This window comes from Lagenorhynchus albirostris, chromosome 6 (assembly GCF_949774975.1).
Source record: "Lagenorhynchus albirostris chromosome 6, mLagAlb1.1, whole genome shotgun sequence".
Taxonomy (NCBI): Eukaryota; Metazoa; Chordata; class Mammalia; order Artiodactyla; family Delphinidae; genus Lagenorhynchus; species Lagenorhynchus albirostris.
The window spans coordinates 38,890,124-38,912,135 of NC_083100.1; the positions used below are offsets into that span (position 1 = coordinate 38,890,124).

The following is a 22,012-nucleotide window of genomic DNA, read 5'->3' on the forward strand; positions in this document are numbered from 1 at the left end:
TCAGTCTACTGATTGAAAGGTGAATCTCATCCAGGAACACACTCACAGACACATTGGAATAATGTTTGGCCAAATGTCTGGGCACCCAGTGGCCCAGTTAAGTTGACACATAAAATTAACAATCACAGACCGATATCAATGGAGTAAAATCAGTGGAAGCATCACTACAGAGGGTTAAGGATAACAGAGAGAATGATACAAAATGACATGGACAATGACATGGACAATTAGAAAAATATTACAAAGCTTGATATTTCTTATTAATAAGTTTATATAATGGACTTACCATTTGGTTTAATTTTTAAGAAAAGTGTTTATTTTTGACTCCCCTTTCAGATGTTGAATATGGAATAACTTTTTTCCTGCCTCTTTGTTTTGTTAACAGTATTAACACGGGGTGCTTTCCCCAGTTCATTCTACTTGAGCCTATACTGAAACTTTGAGCTTTAAAAGTGATATAAACGTCATGGGCTCTTTAAATGAAAATGTAAAACGGTAACCATCTCCTTATTTAAAGTGAAATGTCTTTTCCCATAGTTTCCTGTGTTTTTCCCTACAAAAAACACTTGCTATAATATCACCCAGCTAAATTGACATCCATCTCTAAAGCCAAGCTTTGTAACTCTAGGGGTTTGTAACTTTGGATGTCACGTTGGGGATTTGAGTATCCGTATGGTCCAAATAGTCAACTCGATGACCATGGCAAGTAGGAATTATGGTTATGAGGATAGATTTTTTAGAAGAGAACAAATATTTGTACAGTGAAAGTTACCACAGTCAGAGCCTACTTGAGGATTCTCATTTTACCAGATGCTAATAGCTTATGTGGCTGTAGAAGTTGCCCCAGTGATGACATGGACTTTGGTTTCAGTCCCACGTGAAGCTGATGGCCACAGTTTACTGGGTCAGGTTCATCTTAATGAGTAAAATGCAACTTAATATTTGGAGGTTTCAAGTGAATCCCAAAAGTCTCTTAGCAGAATAAGTTCTACACTTTGAAAAATATATTTTTCATTCATTAGAGCACTATATTAGTTATTTTTGTGGCATGTCTCTTTAATTGCTTTGAAACAACTAATACCTCTTTGTGGTGGTTATCTGGTTTAATCACCTCCAGTTACACAGCAGTCCAGGTAGAGATGAAATTAAACTCTAAATTTACAAATAACACATAGTTTTTAGAGTATCTCTTGCTTATTTTTCAGGGGGTACAATCTTGTTAGACCAAAAAGTAACCCACACATAGAGGCAGAGGTGAAGAATCCTTCTAGGGCAGTATACCTTTCAGAATGAGAGAATAAAGTAGAGGTTGGTTTTGTGAATGTATTTTTGAGTAAAATGCTAAACTCATGGAATATTGAAGGAATTGCCCAAGTATGAAGATGGGCTTTGCCTTTTATCTTTAAACAGTTGTCCTCTGACCAGCACTGACTCTTTTAAAAAAATGTAGAGTACTATTTTAAAATTTCATGGCAATGCCCTTCTATTCTACCTGAAATGTGCTGATTTGGATAACTCCATCCTTGGTCTTCTGCAGTGACATGCTGATAAATGCTTAGCAACCAGCTCCTCAGGGGCGGTGGGGAGGAGGGCTGATCTGTAGCATTTGCCATTTTCCATGGTGTAAATTCTCCCACCATAGCCAGTTTCAGGCTGCCAGCATCATCATCAACCAGCTTGAGAATTCCTTGAGATTTCACCATCAGCTCCTGTAAGCTGGACCATGCCATCCCCAGCATGGCACTGGCTCCCCTATATTATACTTCTAACACCTAAATACCACTACTCCCAATACATAAAATACCACTACTCCCAATACATAAAATACCACCATAAAATACCATAAAATACCACTCCCAATACATAAAATACCAATACATAAAATACCTCCCAATACATAAAATACCTCCCTTTGCTAACATTTTACATCTGAAGTTTTGGGGATGTTTTACTTATCCATGGTGCCATGTGTCCCTGTTTTCTCTCCTAGCAACTTTAGATCTCTGATCACAGCAGTTTAACAAAATAACCTTCTTTAACTTTTTTGTTATTGGTAGATGTCATGAGATATTTGGGACCACTCACTCCTTCAGAGGCACCAAATGTTAGAAAATGTTAGCATGACTATTTTTTTAGTTACAGTAAACTCTACTATTCAGTGCTTTTCATCTCCAGTATTGGTAATGGAGTTCTGTCTGGGATATAGTGTAGAGAAAATGATAGCATGTTTATTCCTTATAATTGGGGAAATACTAGAGAGGGGACCAGGAGCTGAGATTTATATTATGGAAGGGAGAGAATGCATGAGTAAATTACAATCTTTATAAAAATTAAAGTAGATTACAATGAACTTTTTGAGCATTTTAAGACTTTATAGAGTTGAGAAACTAGAAGTTAGAACAGATTCAATATGCAGTGCTGCTATCTTTTAAATTATTGTTGTTTCTTTGTTTCCATAGCTCTTTAGAGAAAGAAAGATCTGATGATGTCTTTCTGGAGCATAGTTACAAGTGCTTTTGGTTTTATTTTGTTTACACGGTCTTTTAATACGGATTCCTGGTTTGGCAAAATGTAAGTGGAAACAATTTCAAACTTCTGTAACTTAGATTTGTTGAGCCTGAGGTTGGTATTTCTTCACAAATACTGATGCTTTTTCTTTTCTTAAAATAACAGAAGCTTAAAAAAAAGAATTGTGTAAAGAGAGAAGTGTATTTTGTTTGGCCTCACTAATATGGGCTCCATCCAGCCCATATTTTCTGACTCTGATCATGCCCTGAAGCAGCGAAAGGGTAGACGTTTTTAAAATGAGATTTGAATTTGGGTATTTGCATTCCTTTCAGTTTTTGATTATGTTGTTAGCCCTAGTTGGTCCAGCACTGGGAAGCTTGAGTGAATTTCCTTAATGAAACTTAACAGTAGGGAATCTGTGTTGTTCAAAATTTGCTTTGCTAGTGGCTAATCTGGAAAAGACTCCTTTTTTGATACAATTGCTTTTTTTGATGTGGTCTGCCTTCTCAACATACTGTTTATTCAGACAGTATTTATTGATATATGGTAGACAATTTCATAAATAAAGGCAGGCTATTCAAGAATGGTGACATAAAAAAGTAAAATGGTGACCCAAATTAAATTTTTTTTAAAAAGGAATAGGTCAACTTCATTACTGGCTTGAACTAGTTAGGACATCCTATGGGAAAGTGATCCACTTTTGTGACATAATCGATTTGTGCATCACAAATAGAAATGTCAAGCCTAAAATTTGCACTGTATTTTTTCTATGCTTTGATCTTTGTTTTAAAGTAGAATACATCTTCCACAACTCAGTTGTGACCTCAGTCATCTCCTTTACGTGGATATAGCAAAGCACCAAGGAAGCCTGTCCAGGGTCACACAGGGAGCGGAGCAGAGCCAAAGCACATGCCAAGGAATTGCCTCTTCGTGCTGCCCTCGGCTAGCGCTAGTGTGCTAGCTGCGTGGTTTCGATAGTGGTCTTAATTGAGACTTTTCCCCCAAGTACTTGGCAGACTTAAAAAGCACATGTAAACAGTATACACATTCCATTTACTCTGAAACTGATCTCCTTGTGGAATACAAATTAGCACCTATGCTCCAGCCACAGCCCACCCTCCAGCAGGGGAGCCGTACAGATTGTGCAGAGGACGTACGGTTTGCTGTCCAGCATCAGTAGCAACCTTTTCAGCACTGAGACAGTGGTGAGGCCCAGCACTCTGAGTGACAGTTATTGTCGGCCTAATTCAATAAATACTTAAATACTTTTCTAAAATCAAGTACTGTGTGAGGGGAGTGGGAAGAACATCAAAAGGAAAAATAGGAGGCAGAAAGAATGGAAGAAAAAGAGGAGAACTATGAAAAGGAGAGGGAGGGGAAAGAGGCACTGCTCACTGGGCTTTGAAGTCAGAAAGGTGGATTCAAATCTCAGCTTTATACTTTCCCAACTCTGCATTTCACCTAAATCTCGGACTGTTACCCAACTGTATTAAAGGTGAACAATAATGAGAAATCAGTATTTATGAACTAATGAAAATCCGTATTCATAATGGTGGTGGCCGGCTTATGCGTTCTTCTGTGCTGACTTCAGTGCATCGGTTAGGATTTGGTTTGGCTGCATTGTGACAGGGACCTATACAAAGTTTACAAGATTTTATTCTGTCACATAAAGACGTTCAGAGACAGGCAGTCTAGGGCCCTTAAGGTGGTTTCTTAAGTTGTAAGAGCCTTGGCTCCTTACGGCTTTTTATTCAGCCATCCCTCATCTTCAGGGTTCGTTGTGGCTGCTGGGGTTCGGCAATTACATCTTTGTTTCAGGGAGCAGAATGGATGAAGTACAGAAGGAGGGCTTTACCTTGTAAAAATCTCCTTGGAAAGGAGTTTTCCAGAAGTATCATGTGACCCTCTGTTTACATCTCATTGACCAGAACTTAATCTAGGCCATACGTACCTACAAGGAGCCTGGGAAGTGTGGGTTCACTGGTTCTCCTCTTTTTTTTTTTTTTTTTTGAGCTTTGTTTATGGGCTGCAGGGAGAACCACTGTAATCCTTAGAAAAATGTCTCGAAAGTTAATACTGTTATTATTAGTAATAATAATATTAACTCACATTTAAGGGGTCTCAGGTACTATGTTCAGAAATTTATATGAACCATCTCATTTTATCTTCCTTTGATGTAGGCGTTATTATACCTACTTAACAGAAAAGAAATTGTAGTTTGAAAAAGTTAAGTAGTTTGCCCAATGTTATGTCAGTAGTAAGTGGTGGAGCTAGAGCTCAGACCCAGGCTTGTCTTTTTCTAGATCCCAAGCATTTAATCACTACTTTGTCTCGGACTTCTCAAGTTTTAACTTGATAGTTTATCCATGTCCACATGAGGTGTTTTAAAACCTTTTATCCTATTTGTGGTATTATAGTCTTCAGCTCTCCACACTTTTCACCCAACACACACACACACACACACACACACACACACACACACACACACTTCTCTCATGTATTTTTCTCAAATCTTTCAGTATTTCTATGCTTACGTAAAAGAATGCGACTTTTAATACTTGGTTAGTTCATTGTCAGTTGTCTTCCTGTATTTTGGTCAGGAGTCTGCTGTTCAAGTTTTTGGCAGTTTATTTACTGAGCACTCTCTTTCTCCCAGATGCAGCCCTAAAAGCTATTAGGGAGAACAGGGTGAGTAAGAAAGGGTCCCTACCCTGAAGGCATTTACAGTATAATTTTTTATAGAATGGATTTTAGAGAAGCCTCTTAACGTCAAATTATACTATGACACTCCATGTAAATCACAACTGACCTAGATGTACACACCCATTTGTCCTTATAATTACAAGTGATTCATCGTTACCTCTAAATGACCACCTGTTCCTTCAAAACATTCCTAAGACATTAGGTAAATAGGCAATTCTATTTTCATACTCTTTGTATTTTCCCCTTAAACGACATGGCTAATATTATTGTTGTAGTAATAAGAGCTTAATCTTAATATACATAAAGAGAATATTAAATTGACTATAATACCTATTATGTTGAAATGTATATTAAGAAAATGAATTTCTATTTTATGACATTTTAAATAGTGGCAGAAATAATATACATACATGTGTATTAGAAGCTCAAATCAAACGGGGACTAGTGTCACATTTGAGACCAGAGCCTGACAATACAAGCCTGTGTAGGGTTTATTGTTGGTGTACATTTTTACAAGATCAGAGAAGAAAGATATTCCACCTGATAGGTTATGGAAAAGGGAGCATTACCCAGGGATGTGAGGTTGGTGACTCTGTCCTACAAGACTTCCATTTAATCCAGTCTTTGTACCTGGAAATCGGATATCGAGAGAAGGGACAGACAAGGATTCTTGTTCTGGCCATTTCTCTGCTTTGTTTCTAGTGCACATTCTGCTTAAAGTTATTTTTTTTTAAAGAAGTCATTTTTCCCCCTATTTGGGAGCTACTTACAAATTATTTTGCTCTGTTTCCTGATTATCTACAGAAACATTTTGTTTCATAATGGAAAGGTGAATTTTTAATCAGCATAAATATACCATCTGCCCCTGGGATTTGCCTAGATGCATTCATTCCTAGTCTTTAAGGTACTTTGTTAACAGAGCTCCATCAGTTCTTTTTTGCTTAGGTTATTTGGCATATATCATGTCTCCTGACATTTATCAGTAATGAGTCTCCAGGCTCTCCTAATAGTCCTTTTTATCTTGACCTAATTAACTTTATCTGATCATGGAAAACTTATATTTTCTAATTATCTTTGAGATAATGGGCTTCATTATTACCTTGAATGAATTTTACATTGCAAACTTAACACCATTTTGTTCCTAATGATAATGAAAAATTGCACTTACATCGAGTTTTAAAATTAAACAAACAGAATTTTTAAAGGCCTTTCTACATTACATGCAGTCCTTACTGCAAAACTGAGGGAAATGGTTTATGCTCATTCGTGGTTTCATGTCACGAAGGATTCTGCAGTAAACATGACAGACATGGTTTCCTCCTTCCTATCACTTTATGGTGGAGAAATGTTTATTATGAATGAAGGAGGCGTGTTTTTATAAGAAATTTATAGCCCAGAGAACTTAAGTGTCTTGCCCTGAGTCATTGTATGTGATAGAATTTATCTGGGTGTGTGATCAATGACCAAACTGGAAAGAAAGTAAGAAGGAGATTGTACAGAGTCTTGGAAAACTGACCGAAGGGTTGGAATGTTTTTCTGTAGATAACAGGTAGCCATTAGAGGCTTTGGATTGGAGTGGAAATGTAGTCAAAGCTTTTAGAAAAAAAAAATTCTGATAGTGAGGTGCCATTCAGTGAATAAGGTTGTAGAGACGTGGAACAGCTGAGAAACTATTAATAATTATACGTTTAAGAGAAAACCCTGAAATGATGGAATGAATGATAGGCTGGGATGGGACAAATAGAGGAGACACTATAATGAGAAAATAGGGGAGGACTTGGTAGCTGATTACATAGAAGGAAAAGAAGTCAATGATGTTTGAAAGAAAAACTTGGTAATAACCGATAGCAGTAAGAGCAAAGAGCATCAGTTAAGAGAGAAGCCCAAATGTCCATTCAGGGGGCTTCTTTCTGAGATCCTATCTTTGATGACTGTATTTCCTAAAGCCAGGAACAATGTTCCTTCCTGCTGTCTTCATTCTGCATCCAATCTAAGCGTTGCTTCCTCTCTTCTGGTCTGTCCTGAGGGAAGAAGGAGAAATTCTCCCGAAGATTTGAAATTACGAGAAAACGGAGCGAAGGTTTTCACTCCAAAGTGGGTCTTTCCCTGCATGTGTGAAATGATAGGACCGCTAGACAGGTGTGTGCCATGTACGGAGTGTTGACTGAGTGGGTTGCTTCCTAGGCATTTTTTGTCGACCACAACTCGCGCACCACCACTTTCATCGATCCCCGGCTCCCGCTTCAGAGCAGCAGACCCACGAGCGCGCTGGTGCATCGACAGCACCTGACCAGGCAGCGCAGCCACAGCGCAGGCGAGGTGAGTCCTGAGCCTTAGCGACCGACCTGTTGGCTGATAGAAGCACGGGATGTGGGGTTTATGGAATCGTGCTGGCTCTTTCTTATTGTTTTGTTTTTCTAGTTTGATTTAGAGACTATCATTTGGAGGCTGAAAGTGTTGGAATGTTAACGGGGTTTCTCTGGAAACTCATAGAGCCTGAATTACAGGTTTAAAAAGTAGGACGTGAGGAAAGGTTGAAGAAATTAGAGATTTAGAAAAAAAAAAATCAGTGGATGGTGAGGGAATTCATAATGCAATACAGTGTTCAAGAGAGGATGATGATGAGCCCTTTTGCATACCTAAGAGCAGCTTCATAGGAAGGAATGAATGTAACTTTTTTAGGGGATTAAAATTAGGTTAAAGATAGGGAAGTTTCTTAAGTGAGGATTGCTGGATTAGATTAAAATCTTCGGCCAATGCTATGGGGTTGTGGCATCCTCACTAATATTCTTTAAAGTTAGGATATGTATGAGGGTTGATTTATGTACTCTTAAGTGCTCAGAGAAAATGGGTAGCATTAAGAATTACTAAAAGCTCTACCGTACTCTATTATACTTTGCTAGTTTGCAGTGTCCCATGGTAACCACATGAGGGCTCTCTAATAATCTAACCAGAAAAAAAAAAGGAAAGAAAAAGAAAAAAGAGAAAAGAAATAATCTCTTCCTGTTTCCCTTTTTCTGTAGCAGGTTGAATAAATAAAACAGGAATGTTTTAGGTCACATATTTTCTCCTTAATAAAGACTTATGCTTTGAATGTCATATATTATCACTTGATATACATTGTTTCTAAAAATTCCCTTAGACAAGAAGAATTAAGATTCTTTTCCTGCATGCCATTTCCACGTTCCATCTATGTGCATATCATATTTTCAGTATTATATTGTATGTCAAATATTTTTGTAGCTTCTATTATAAGAAAAGATTATGAATGTAATAAATAACTGGATTTGATTCATCAAAATTCCACTCTTGGAATTTCCCCTCATGATTTACATGCTGGCTCTAATGATTATGTGTGTTTGCTGGTTGTAAGTGAAGACATAGAAGAGTACACACGAGAAGCTCACATAAAAATGTTATATAAGTCTATTGCAGGATGAGGTATGCACAAAAATATTCATGTTTTATGAGTAGCTAATAAATCTCTACCTGGCTGTCATATAAAACATTAGTGGTGAACTGGATGATGCTAATAGCATTCATCTAAAAAGCAGAACAGACCTCTCACCTTTGGACCTTGTGCGTGATATGTAGCATATCAGGGCCCTGCCTCGTTTTATCACACAACCAGTGCACTTTAGATGCTTACCTTATTTGACGTCACAGTATGACGCTGGCTGTTCAGTCTGATCAGGACTACATGCATGGGATTAGTAGCTATACTTATATTTTCTTTCAACTCCTCTGCCTCAGAACTTGAATTAGTTTCATGGTCTAGCAGTAGGGATACTAAGGTACACATTAAAATTTGAATGAGAACTTCTCTTCTTATTGACGGAAGCTGAGCAGTGGAACAGAGACGACCCCATAAAGACTCAGCATTCAGTCTCGGCGTTGTTAAACCCTTGAGGGGAATGTGCTTTCTGGCCCAGCTGTCGGAAGCACGCACATCCTGCAGTAATACAGACGTTTATCACAGCTTGCCCACTGATAATGGTCTGGTTTGATGTCTGGTTTGAAGAAGCAGGGTGTCAAGGAGAAGACCTTTGGCTGTTCTGGGAAATGATGACACAAGGCAACTTACTGACAGGAGGGAAAGTATATGTTGGTAGATTGAAATGATAAGTTTGGTGACTGACAAGGTATAGTTAATGATTGAGTCTCTCCCAAGAGGGGCTGACTTCATTTCTCAGAGCCAATAACTCAAGAGAAGCAGAGTGGGAAATTTCTGATTACATTCACAAGTCTTCCCAGCCATTCTCTTAGACTTATTTAGCAAATATTCCAGGTAGTAGAAATTTTGGTATCTCTTCCATCCAACAAGTGAATACTTACTAAACACCTGTAGTGTAGAAACGTGGTTGGTGTGAGGGATACAAGTAAATAATGTATGTTCCTGTGTTCTTATTAAGGAGAGAATATATAAAAGTAACCATAATCCAGATGTATAACAATACAAGCAAAAAATGCTTTATAGACTGTTAATAATGGCAGCTGCTTTAGAAATGTACCCCGAGTGCTGTGGGTGCTCAGAGAAGGTGACATTTCATGTCAGCTTGAAGGGAAGGGAAGGCTTCATCGAGGAGGGGCTGTTTGAACACATTGAAGAATGAGTGAGAACATTCTTGAAGGATAAACAAGCAGTCAAGTGTGGGGACGATATTTCCAGCTTTAGGGTCTTTAGAAAAACCCTCACTGAACACCTAACGGATGCAGTATGATAAAATGGTTATGAGGGTTTGAATGGGTGGGAGTAGAAACTGTATTTTAAAAGTACCAATTTATAAATCCAGGAGGTTGTTTTGCCTTTTGTTCTCTTACTCTCTTATTTAACTGTTCTACTGTTGTCTTAAAAGACTTCTGTAGTACAGGGGAAAAATGCTGAAACAGAAGCTAAAGCAGTGTTAGAGTTTTCTGGTAAGATTATTAATGGGCGTTTTTATTTATCTCCTTGTATGTATGAGTTTCTAAGCCTATAATCAGTATGTAACTAATTCAGGTTGGGGCAACCCTATTTAGCTCCTCCACACCTGCTGTGATTAGCTTGCTGGTGTGGGAGGTTCAAACCAGAAAAAGCTGTTGTACTGGGTGCTCTAATAGGCATGTAAAATTGCTTCTGAGGAGATAATATCCAACTCGGAAACCCACGTGAAGACTGCTGCTCTTCAACCCCTCCTCTGCTGAGGCAGGGAATTCCCTGACCTGCCTTGGCCAAAAGAAGGTATATCCTGCACTGCCCAATGAATTTTGTACCACCAAAGTGTTCTCTCTGATTGTACTTTTGCAGGTTTGTGTTTTGTCAGGTAGAAGTTATTCCTGAGCAACAGGCATTCAGCATCTACATCCCCAAGAGGTGTAGGCATTTTGAGCTACTCCTGTACCACTTGGTCAACAGTTACTGCCCTGGCCCCTCTCAGGGACGTTATACCCCAACCCATCCCCTCAATTCAGCAACTGAAGCAGAGCTTTTGAGAGTCCTGTGTCAGCTCTTCAGCTAGCCTCTGTTCTGATCAGTTGGTACTTAACAATGCTCATTGTCAAGTGTTCTGAACAACTTGGCCTGGGGTACTGATGTAAAGTATTCTAGGATTTGGTGCAGAACAAAAACACTGCTTGTGTTTGCAGGTAGGAGAAGATTCTCGACATGCAGGACCACCAGTTCTTCCCAGGCCATCAAGTACGTTCAATACAGTTAGTAGGCCACAGTACCAGGACATGGTTCCAGTGGGTATGTCATCTCTTTCCCAAAATCTTTATCTTTGCTTTTCATGTCAGTGTGTACCATGCATTCTCTGCTGATACACTTCCCTATTGTCAGCCTGCTACATTTGCCCTGTAATGAAAAACTGCTGCATTATCCCTAAGAAATCGATTTGAGTCTCAAAACACTTATGTCTTGTAAAATCCTATAGGGTGAGAATTTTTTCTACTACTCTACGTTACCTGAGTAGAACTATTATATTAGATTGTTGAAGTTAAGGAAAAATAAGTTCTTAAGGCCACTGTATTGTGTGGTCATTTTAAATTAGGCATTTGGACAAGCATTTATTTAGTATATATCTTAATGCTTGAGACAGAGTTTAAAAGGTGTGTGAGCCTCACAAAATAAGAAAGCAATGATGGCACATTCTTAAGGGGTTTTGTAGCAAATGCAAGACAGCAAAAGTCTTCAAAATTGTAAAATAAAAATAAATGAATGTAGGCAAATTGGCCTAAAGAACAACTTGAGTTGTTAGTAAAATGATGAGGTTGAAGTAGATCAGTTTTCAAACCTAGAGCCCCTAAGGCAGGTGGAGTGGACAGACTGGCAGGAGGCCAGATGGGCTCCCTGTTCCATCTTAAATTTGAGCAACTCTCCATTTGTCTGGTTTTGCTTTAAAATTTTTACTTTTTTAAGAAAGACTTTACCATGAAATATAATGCAGTGCCCATGTCCTAAAAGGTTCGACAGTCACTGAATAAGAAGAAACCTTGGGTAGAAATTGAACAGTCTATGTTTTATTATGCTGTTACTCATATGATACTAAATGCTGCACATAGAATTTTAAAGTACTATAAAATTGTTTAAAAAGTTATCTAGTCTCTGATCTTAGATAGAATGTAAAAACTGCTGACAAAACCTCAATTATAAAAATGTTTTTATTATATGTGGTGAAATGTGCAGTTAGGGACACTTTGAGTTTGACAATGGGATTCCATGTTAGCAGATAGTATTTTTTTTTATTTTATTTACATTTTACTAAAATTAGCATGATGCAGCTAAAATTTGAAGTGGCAAATGTCTAGAGAATTATACTTCTTTTGAGTGATATTTTGTTAAAGTAAGGCATGTTTCTTGATCATATTTATGAGCACAAGAGTATTGACTGAACTAGGATCTCTGATGTTTGAGAATTCAGACACTCAGTTCTGTAATTTAAATATATCTGTATTTCTGATTATAAATAAATGGAATCAAGATGAATTATCTTAAGTAAGCAAATTACTTTCTTGACAAAAGAGTATTAACAGAGCCTTTAGTAAACGTTAATTAAATTTAAAATTTCTGTAAACATTAGCCAGCCTTGACTAAGATATAGATTTTCCTTTTAAAATATTATGTACATAATTGATGATGCTGGTCGTATTGTAGCTGTTGGTGTAGTTGGTTTGGTAAAGAGCTACCCTGTGGCTTAATGGCATTTATTTCCACGTAGAATTTGGGAATGGTTTGCCTCTGCATATTGGTAGTTGCTGCTGGCAACTACGGTATTTTAGCAACTCTTACTCTACCTCTTCACCTCTGTAGGTGGCTGACATTTAATCAGAAGATGGTTTTCCATTTTTAACAATTGCTTATAAGGTTGATTTTAGTAAGCAGTAGCGTAAAACAATCAGTATCTAGAATCTTGTTGGTGATCTCATCTTGCAATTTGATAATAAATATGGCTCATCAGATGAGTTTAATGAGTGCTTAAGTCAGTCATACCTAACAGATCTAAGTCCAATACTCATATAACAGGATAGACACAAATTGGAATTTAAGCATCTATAGTGGCTCTAAACTATGACTTTGAATACAAGGAACATTAACCAGAAAAACAAAACTTAAAAAGTCTGGATTTATGTGCATAAAATAACAGATTTTAAAATATTGTTACATATGTATGTTTTTTCAGCTTACAATGACAAGATTGTTGCATTTCTGCGCCAGCCCAACATCTTTGAAATTCTACAGGAGCGTCAACCTGATCTTACCAGGAATCACTCACTCAGGTAACCATAATATTGGTATTTAATTCAGGTTGCATAAGCCCCAACCATTAAATCTTCAGTAACACTGATAATTGTCTTGGAAATTCACTCTTGCTTTGTGGCATTCTGAACAAAGGCATCTTGTACACAGATACCTCGTTATTAATATCAGGTCAATGTAGTCCTGGCTTTTCTCTGTTAAGTATGAGGACTGAATGAAACTGACTAAAGAACCTGGAACCAACTTTAAAGAAGAAATATGAAAATTTCACAGCCAAGAATGCATCCTAGATGTGCAGATTATAACAAAAATAATAAGACACTGCCTATTAGAATGTAACTTGAGTAAACAAAAGTAACATAGAGTTTATTGAATTGAGATTTATAAAATCCTAGACTTGGTATTCACAATTTTCCATAATAAAAACACAGTGGAGCCCAAGGAAGAAATCTGATCCTCTCCAGAGCCTACCATTCCCCTGCAGGAACCCTTATTTCTAAACAACTCTTCAGTGCATCACACTTTAAGCCCAGTTTTCCTTTCCTGAATACATGCTGTTCCTTTTCCTTGGCAACTCTTCTCTTCTTCTATGTTTGGCAAGATTTTTCTTTTTAAATTCAATGTAAGATGCCCCTCCTTGAAGCCTTTCGGCCCCACTGTGGACTCTCAGGCTCATGATCTAGTGTAGTATTTCTCAACTTTGGTGTGCTAGGCATCAGAGAGGTGGAGATGGAAAGACGTGGGAGTTTCTGCTGAAAATCCTGCATAACTCAAAGCCCATTTGGTCACATGCCACGTTAACTGACAGGAATACGTTTGCCCAATGGTGCCATCCTGCCCCATGGCAGTGATTCTCAAATATTGCTCCACTAAGTTGCGTCAGGCTGTTTTTATCAGCATTACTGGGGAGTTTTATAAGGTACAGAATGCTAGGTCTTGCTTCCCCCAACTCCTCTCCCTTCTCTGAATTTATACCCTCTGTCCTCCCATGCCCTGCCCAGAAATTTAATTCAGGAGGTCTGGGGTAGAGCTCAAGCATTTAATTTCTTAAAACCTCACTGTAGCTGGTTCGGGGTCTCTTCCCTCCGCCGTCACTGAACTGCCCCGGAGACCGAGGGGAGGGCGGCCTCACTGAGACTGCCGGCTCTGGAGGGGCCCCACCAGCTGAAGCCGCGACAGTCCTTGGGACTGCGGGCCAGTTGTTTCAACAAGTAACTTAAAAACAAAATGGAAAAACAAGGAGGTTTGTGCCTGAGATCATGTTGATGTGAAGCCAGGGATGGCCACGTTGTGCCAGTGAGTACAACTTGGAGGAGCTTCAAGATGGCGGAAGAGTAAGAGGCGGAGATCACCTTCCTCCCCAAAGATACACCAGAAATACATCTACACGTGGAACAACTCCTACAGAACACCTACTGAACGCTGGCAGAAGACCTCAGACCTCCCAAAAGGCTCAGAAACTCCCCACGTACCTGGGTAGGGCAAAAGAAAAAAAGAAAAAACAGAGACAAAAGAATAGGGACGGCACCTGCACTAGTGGGAGGGAGCTGTGAAGGAGGAAAGGTTTCCACACACTAGGAAGGCCCTTCACGGGCGGAGACTGCGGGTGGCGGAAGGGGGAAGCTTCGCAGCCACGGAGGAGAGCGCAGCAACAGGGGTGCAGAGGCCAAAGCGGAGAGATTCCCGCACAGAGGATCAGTGGTCGGCACTCACCAGCCCGAGAGGCTTGTCTGCTCACCTGCCGGGGCCGATGGGGGCTGGGAGCTGAGTCTCAGACTTTGGTCGGAGTACCGGGAGAGGACTGGGGTTGGCAGCGTGAACACAGCCTGCAGGGAGTTATTGCGCCATGGCTAGCCGGGAGGGAGTCCGGGAAAAAGTCTGGACCTGCAGAAGAGGCAAGAGACTTTTTCTTGCCTCTTTGTTTCCTTGTGCGTGAGGAGAGGGGATTCAGAGCGCTGCTTGAAGGAGCTCCAGAGACTGGCGCGAGCCGCGGCTAACAGCGCGGACCCCAGAAACGGGCATGAGATGCTAAGGCCGCTGCTGCTGCCACCAAAAAGCCTGTGTGCAAGCACAGGTCACTATCCACACCTCCCCTACCAGGAGCCTGTGCAACCCGCCACTGCCAGGGTCCCGTGATCCAGGGACAACTTCCCCGGGAAAACGCACGGTGCGCCTCAGGCTGGTGCAACGTCACGGTGGCCTCTGCCGCCGCAGGCTCGCCCCGCACTCCGTACCCCTCCCTCCCCCCGGCCTGAGTGAGCCAGAGCCCCCGAATCAGCTGCTCCTTTAACCCCGTCCTGTCTGAGCGAAGAACAGATGCCCTCTGGCGACCTACACGCAGAGGCGGGGCCAAATCCAAAGCTGAAGCCCAGGAGCTGAGTGAACAAAGAAGAGAAAGGGAAATCTCTCCCAGGAACCTCAGGAGCCACGGATTAAATCTCCACAATTAACGTGATGAACCCTGCATCTGTGGAATACCTGAATAGAAAAGGAATCATCCCAAATTGAGGAGGTGGAATTTGGGAGCAACGTTATATTTTTTTTTTCCCTTTTTCTCTCTTGGTGAGTGTGTATGTGTATGCTTCTGTGTGTGACTTTGTCTGTATAGCTTTGCTTTTACCATTTGTCCTAGGGTTCTTTTATTATTATTACTGAAAAAAAATTTTTTTCTTAGTAATTATTTTTTATTTTACTAACTATATTTTATTTTATTTTACTTTATTTTATTTTTATTTTATTTATTTATTTATTTTTTGGCGGTACGCAGGCCTCTCACTGTTGTGGCCTCTCCTGTTGCAGAGCACAGGCTCCAGACGCACAGACTCAGCGGCCATGGCTCATGGGCCCAGCCGCTCCGCGGCATGTGGGACCTTCCCGGACCGGGGCACGAACCCGTGTCCCCTGCATCGGCAGGTGGACTCTCAACCACTGCGCCACCAGGGAAGCCCTATTTTATTTTATTTTATTTTATCTTCTTCCTTCCTTCTTTCTTTTTTTTCCTCCCTTTTATTCTGAGCCGTGTGGAGGATAGGCTCTTGGTGCTCCAGCCAGGCATCAACTGTGCCACTGAGGTGGGAGAGCCAAGTTCAGGACACTGGTCCAGAAGAGACCTCCCAGCTCCATGTAATATCAAACGGCAAAAGTCTCCCAGAGATCTCCATCTCAACACCAGCACCCAGCTTCACTCAAGGACCAGCAAGCTACAGTGATGGACATCCTATGCCAAACAACTAGCAAGACAGAAACACAACCCCATCCATTAGCACAGAGGCTGCCTAAAATCATAATAAGGCCACAGACACCACAAAACACACCACCAGACATGGACCTGCCCACCAGAAAGACAAGATCCAGCCTCATCCACCACAACACAGGCACTAGTCCCTTCCACCAGGAAGCCTACGTAACCCACTGAACCAACCTTAGCCACTGGGGACAGACACCAAAAACAACGGAAACTATGAACCTGTAGCCTGCGAAAAGGAGACCCCAAACACAGTAAGTTAAGCAAAATGAGAAGACAGAAAAACATAGCAGATGAAGGAGCAAGGCAAAAACCCACCAGACCTAACAAATGAAGAGGAAATAGGCAGCCTACCTGAAAAAGAATTCAGAATAATGATAGTAAAGATGATCCAAAATCTTTGAAATAGAATGGAGAAAATCACAAGAAATGTTTAACAAGGATCTAGAAGAACTAAAGAGCAAACAAACAATAATAAACAACAAAATAAATGAAAATTTCTCTAGAAGGAATCAATAGCAGAATAACTGAGGCAGATAAGTGACCTGAAAGATAAAATAGTGGAAGTAATGACTGCAGAGCAGAATAAAGAAAAAAGAATGAAAAGAATTGAGGACAGTCTCAGCGACCTCTGGGACAACATTAAAGGCACCAATATTCGAGTTATAAGGGTCCCAGCAGAAGAAGAGAAAAAAAAGGGACTGAGAAAATATTTGAAGAGATTATAATTGAAAACTTCCATAACATGGGAAAGGAAATAGTCAAGTCCAGGAAGTGCAGAGGGTCCCATACAGGATAAATCCAAGGAGAAACATGTCAAGACACATATTAATGAAAGTATCAAAAATTAAATACAAAGAAAATATTTTTAAGGCAGCAAGGGAAAAGCAACAAATAACATACAAGGGAATCCCCATAAGGTTAACAGCTGATCTTTCAGCAGAAACTCTGCAAGCCAGAAGGGTGTGGCAGGACATATTTAAAGTGATGAAAGGGTAAAACCTACAACCAAGGTTGCTCTACCCAGCAAGGATCTCATTCAGATTTACAGACAAGCAAAAGCTAAGAGAATTCAACGCCACCAAACCAGCTTTACAACAAATGCTAAAGGAACTTCTCTAGGCAGGAAACACAAGAGAAGGAAAAGACCTACAATAATAAGCCCAAAACAATTAAGAAAATGGTAATAGGGACATACATATAGATAATTACCTTAAATGTAAATGGATTAAATGCTCCAACCAAAAGACATAAACTGGCTGAATGGATACAAAAACAAGATCCATATATATGCTGTCTACAAGAGATCCACTTCAGACCTAGGGACACATACAGACTGAAAGTGAGGGGATGGAAAAAGATATTCCATGCAAATGGAAATCAAAAGAAAGCTGGAGTAGCAATTCTCATATCAGACAAACTAGACTTTAAAACAAAGACTATTACAAGAGACAAAGAAGGACACTACATAATGATCAAGGGATCAAACCAAGAAGAAGATTTAACACTTGTAAATATTTATGCACCCAACATAGGAGCCCCTCAATACATAAGGCAAATACTAACAGCCATAAAAGGGGAAATCGACAGGAACACATTCATAGTAGGGGACTTTAACACCCCACTTTCACCAATGGACAGATCATCCAAAATGAAAATAAATAAGGAAACACAAGCTTTAAATGATACATTAAACAAGATGGACTTAATTCATATTTATAGGACATTCCATCCCAAAACAACAGAATACACATTCTTCTCAGGTGCTCATGGAACATTCTCCAGTATAGATCATATCTTGGGTCACAATTCAAGCCTTTGTAAATTTAAGAAATTTGAAATCGAATCAAGTATCTCTTCCGACCACAAAGCTGTGAGACTAAATATGAATTGCAGGAAAAAAAACCTGTAAGAAATACAAACATATGGAAGCTAAACAACACACTACTTAATGACCAAGAGATCACTGAAGAAATCAAAGAGGAAATCAAAAAATACCTAGAAACAAATGACAATGAAAACACGACGACCCAAAACCTATGGGATGCAGCAAAAGCAGTTCTAAGAGGGAAGTCTATAGCTATACAAGCCTGCATTAAGAAACAAGAAACATCTCAAATAAACAACCTAACGTAACACATAAAGCAATTAGAGAAAGAAGAACAAAAAACCCCCAAAGTTAGCAGAAGGAAAGAAATCATAAAGATCAGATCAGAAATAAATGAAAAAGAAATGAAGGAAACGATAGCAAAGATCAATAAACCTAAAAGCTGGTGCTTTGAGAAGATAAACAAAACTGATAAACCATTAGCCAGACTTACCAAGAAAAAAAGGGAGAAGACTCAAATCAATAGAATTAGAAATGAAAAAGGAGAAGTAACAACCGACACTGCAGAAATACAAAGGATCATGAGAGATTACTACAAGCAACTATATGCCAATAAAATTGGCAACCTGGAAGAAATGGACAAATTCTTAGAAATGCACAACCTTCCGAGACTGAACCAGGAAGAAATAGAAAATATGAACAGACCAATCACAAGCACTGAAATTGAAACTGTGATTAAAAATCTTCGAACAAACAAAAGCCCAGGACCAGATGGCTTCACAGGCGAATTCTATCAAACATTTAGAGAAGAGCTAACATCTATCATTCTCAAATTCTTCCAAAATATAGCAGAGGGAGGAACACTCCCAAACTCATTCTACGAGGCCAACATCACTCTGATACCAAAACCAAACAAAGATGTCACAAAGAAAGAAAACAACAGGCCAATATCACTGATTAACATAGGTGCAAAAATCCTCAACAAAATACTAGCAAACAGAATCCAGCAGCACATTAAAAGGATCATAAATTATGATCAAGTGGGGTTTATCACAGGAATGCAAGGATTCTTCAGTATATGCAAATCAATCAACATGATACACCATATTAACAAATTGAAGGAGAAAAACCATACGATCATCTCAATAGATGCAGAAAAAGCTTTCGACAAAATTCAACACCCGTTTATGATAAAAACCCTCCAGAAAGTAGGCATAGAGAGAACTTTCCTCAACATAATAAAGGCCATATATGACAAACCTACAGCCAACATCGTCCTCAATGGTGAAACACTGAAACCATTTCCACTAAGATCAGGAACAAGGCAAGGTTGCCCACTCTCACCACTATTAGTCAACATAGTTTTGGAAGTTTTAGCCACAGTAGTCAGAGAATAAAAAGAAATAAACGGAATCCAAATTGGAAAAGAAGAAGTAAAGTTGTCACTGTTTACAGATGACATGATACTATACATAGAGAATCCTAAAGATGCTCCCAGAAAACTGCTAGAGCTAATCAATGAATTTGGTAAAGTAGCAGGATACAAAATTAACGCACAGAAATCTCTTGCGTTCCTATACAGTAATGATGAAAAATCTGAAAGTGAAATTAAGAAAACACTCCCATTTACTATTGCAACAAAAAGAATACAATATCTAGGAATGAACCTACCTGAGGAGACAAAAGACCTGTATGCAGAAATTTATAAGACACTGATGAAAGAAATTAAAGATGATACAAATAGATGGAGAGATATACCATGTTCTTGTATTGGAGGAATCAACATTGTGAAAATGACTCTACTACCCAAAGCAATCTACAGATTCAATGCAATCCCTATCAAACTACTGCTGGCTTTTTCACAGAACTGGAACAAAAAAATTTCACAGTGTGTATGGAAACACAAAAGACCCCAAATAGCCAAAGCAATCTTGAGAAAGAAAAACGGAGCTGGAGGAATCAGGCTCCTTGGCTATACTACAGACTATACTGCAAAGCTACAGTAATCAGGACAGTATGGTACTGACACAAAAACAGAAATATAGATCAATGGAACAGGATAGAAAGCCCAGAGATAAACCCACACACATATGGTCACCTTAGTTTTGATAAATGAGGCAAGAATATACAGTGAAGAAAAGACAGCCTCTTCAATAAGTGATGCTGGAAAACTGGACAGCTACTTGTAAAAGATTGAAATTAGAACACTCCCTAACACCATACACAAAAATAAACTCAAAATGGATTAAAGACCTAAATGTAAGGCCAGACACCATCAAACTCTTAGAGGAAAACATAGGCAGAACACTCTATGAAATAAATCACAGCAAGATCCTTTTTGACCCACCTCCTAGAGAAATGGAAATAAAAACAAAAAGAAACAAATGGGACCTAATGAAACTTCAAAGCTTTCGCACAGCAAAGGAAACCATAAACAAGATGAAAAGACAACCCTCAGAATGGCAGAAAATATTGCAAATGAAGCAACTGACAAAGGATTAATCTCTAAAACATACTAGCAACTCATGCAGCTCAATATAAAAAAACAAACAACCCAATCCAAAAATGGGCAGAAGGCCTAAATAGACATTTCTCCAAAGAAGATATACAGATTGCCAACAAACACATGAAAAAATGCTCAACATCATTAATCATTAGAGAAATGCAAATCAAAAGTACAATGAGATATCATCTCACACTGGTCAGAATGGCCATCATCAAAAAATCTAGAAACAATAAATGCTGGAGAGGGTGTGGAGAAAAGGGAACCCTCGTGCACTGTTGGTGGGAATGTAAATTGATACAGCCACTATGGAGAACAGTATGGAGGTTCGTCAAAAAACTAAACATAGAACTACCATACGACCCAGGAATCCCACTACTGGACATATACCCTGAGAAAACCGTAATTCAAAAAGAGTCATGTACCAAAATATTCATTGCAGCTCTATTTACAATAGCCAGGACATGGAAGCAACCTAAGTGTCCATCAACAGATGAATGGATAAAGAAGATGTGGCACATATATACAACAGAATATTACTCAGCCATAAAAAGGAATGAAACTGAGTTATTTGTAGTGACGTGGATGGACCTAGAGAGTGTCATACAGAGTGAAATAAGTCAGAAGGAGAAAAACAAATACCGTACGCTAACACATATATGGAATCTAAAAAAAAAAGAACCTAGGGGCAAGACAGGAATAAAGATGCAGACCTACTAGAGAATGGACTTGAGTACATGGGGAGGGGGAAGGGTAAGCTGGGACAAAGTGAGAGAGTGGCATGGACATATATACACTACCAAACGTAAAATAGATAGCTAGTGGGAAGCAGCGGCATAGCACAGGGAGATCAGATCGGTGCTTTGTGACCGCCTGGCAGTGGGGGGGATAGGGAGGGTGGGAGGGAGGGAGATGCAAGAGGGAAGAGATATGGGGACATATGTATATGTATAACTGATTCACTTTGTTATAAAGCAGAAACTGGCACAGCATTGTAAAGCAATTATAGTCTAATAAAGATGTTAAAAAAAAAACTCACCGTGTAATTCCAGTGGCCCATCCAGGTGTCATAACCTCTGGTCTAGACACTAATTTGATCATTAATTATGTATCAAGTTGTCCCTCCTATTATTTTGGTTATGTGACTTTTGTGATTTAATTTGAGTTTTCAAGTCCTTATGCTTAATTTTCCAATTAGGTTATAAGCTCCTTGCAAGTAGGGATCTCATCCAACTCCTCATTATTTCTCCTTCCTCACTGCTGAAATATCTAGAATAGCACTTTGCATATATAGTAAATGTAGGTATATGTCGATATGAAATATGAAATGTAGGTATATGTTTATATGAAATATAATTTACCAGATATCCTTCTTATGATGTTCTTAGTCTCTCATATCTTTAAAATCATCATTACTTTCTAAAGTTTCTACAGGCTAGAAGTACACATAATTTCAAGTATGATAGTACAAACATTGCTTATACAGAACTC

At 39.2% G+C, this 22,012-nt stretch overlaps 1 protein-coding gene across 2 annotated transcripts in view; it reads left to right on the forward strand.

Annotated features, from left to right (window-relative positions):
• The window catches only part of HECW2 (HECT, C2 and WW domain containing E3 ubiquitin protein ligase 2), a 417,979-nt gene that overhangs the window by 325,336 nt on the left and 70,631 nt on the right, over window positions 1-22,012 (forward strand). For both annotated transcript variants that reach the window (XM_060152403.1, XM_060152405.1), the window contains 3 exons: window positions 7,396-7,530; window positions 10,837-10,939; window positions 12,870-12,966. In XM_060152403.1, the coding sequence (XP_060008386.1) occupies window positions 7,396-7,530; window positions 10,837-10,939; window positions 12,870-12,966 (335 nt within the window). The remainder of the gene's footprint in view (window positions 1-7,395; window positions 7,531-10,836; window positions 10,940-12,869; window positions 12,967-22,012) is intronic.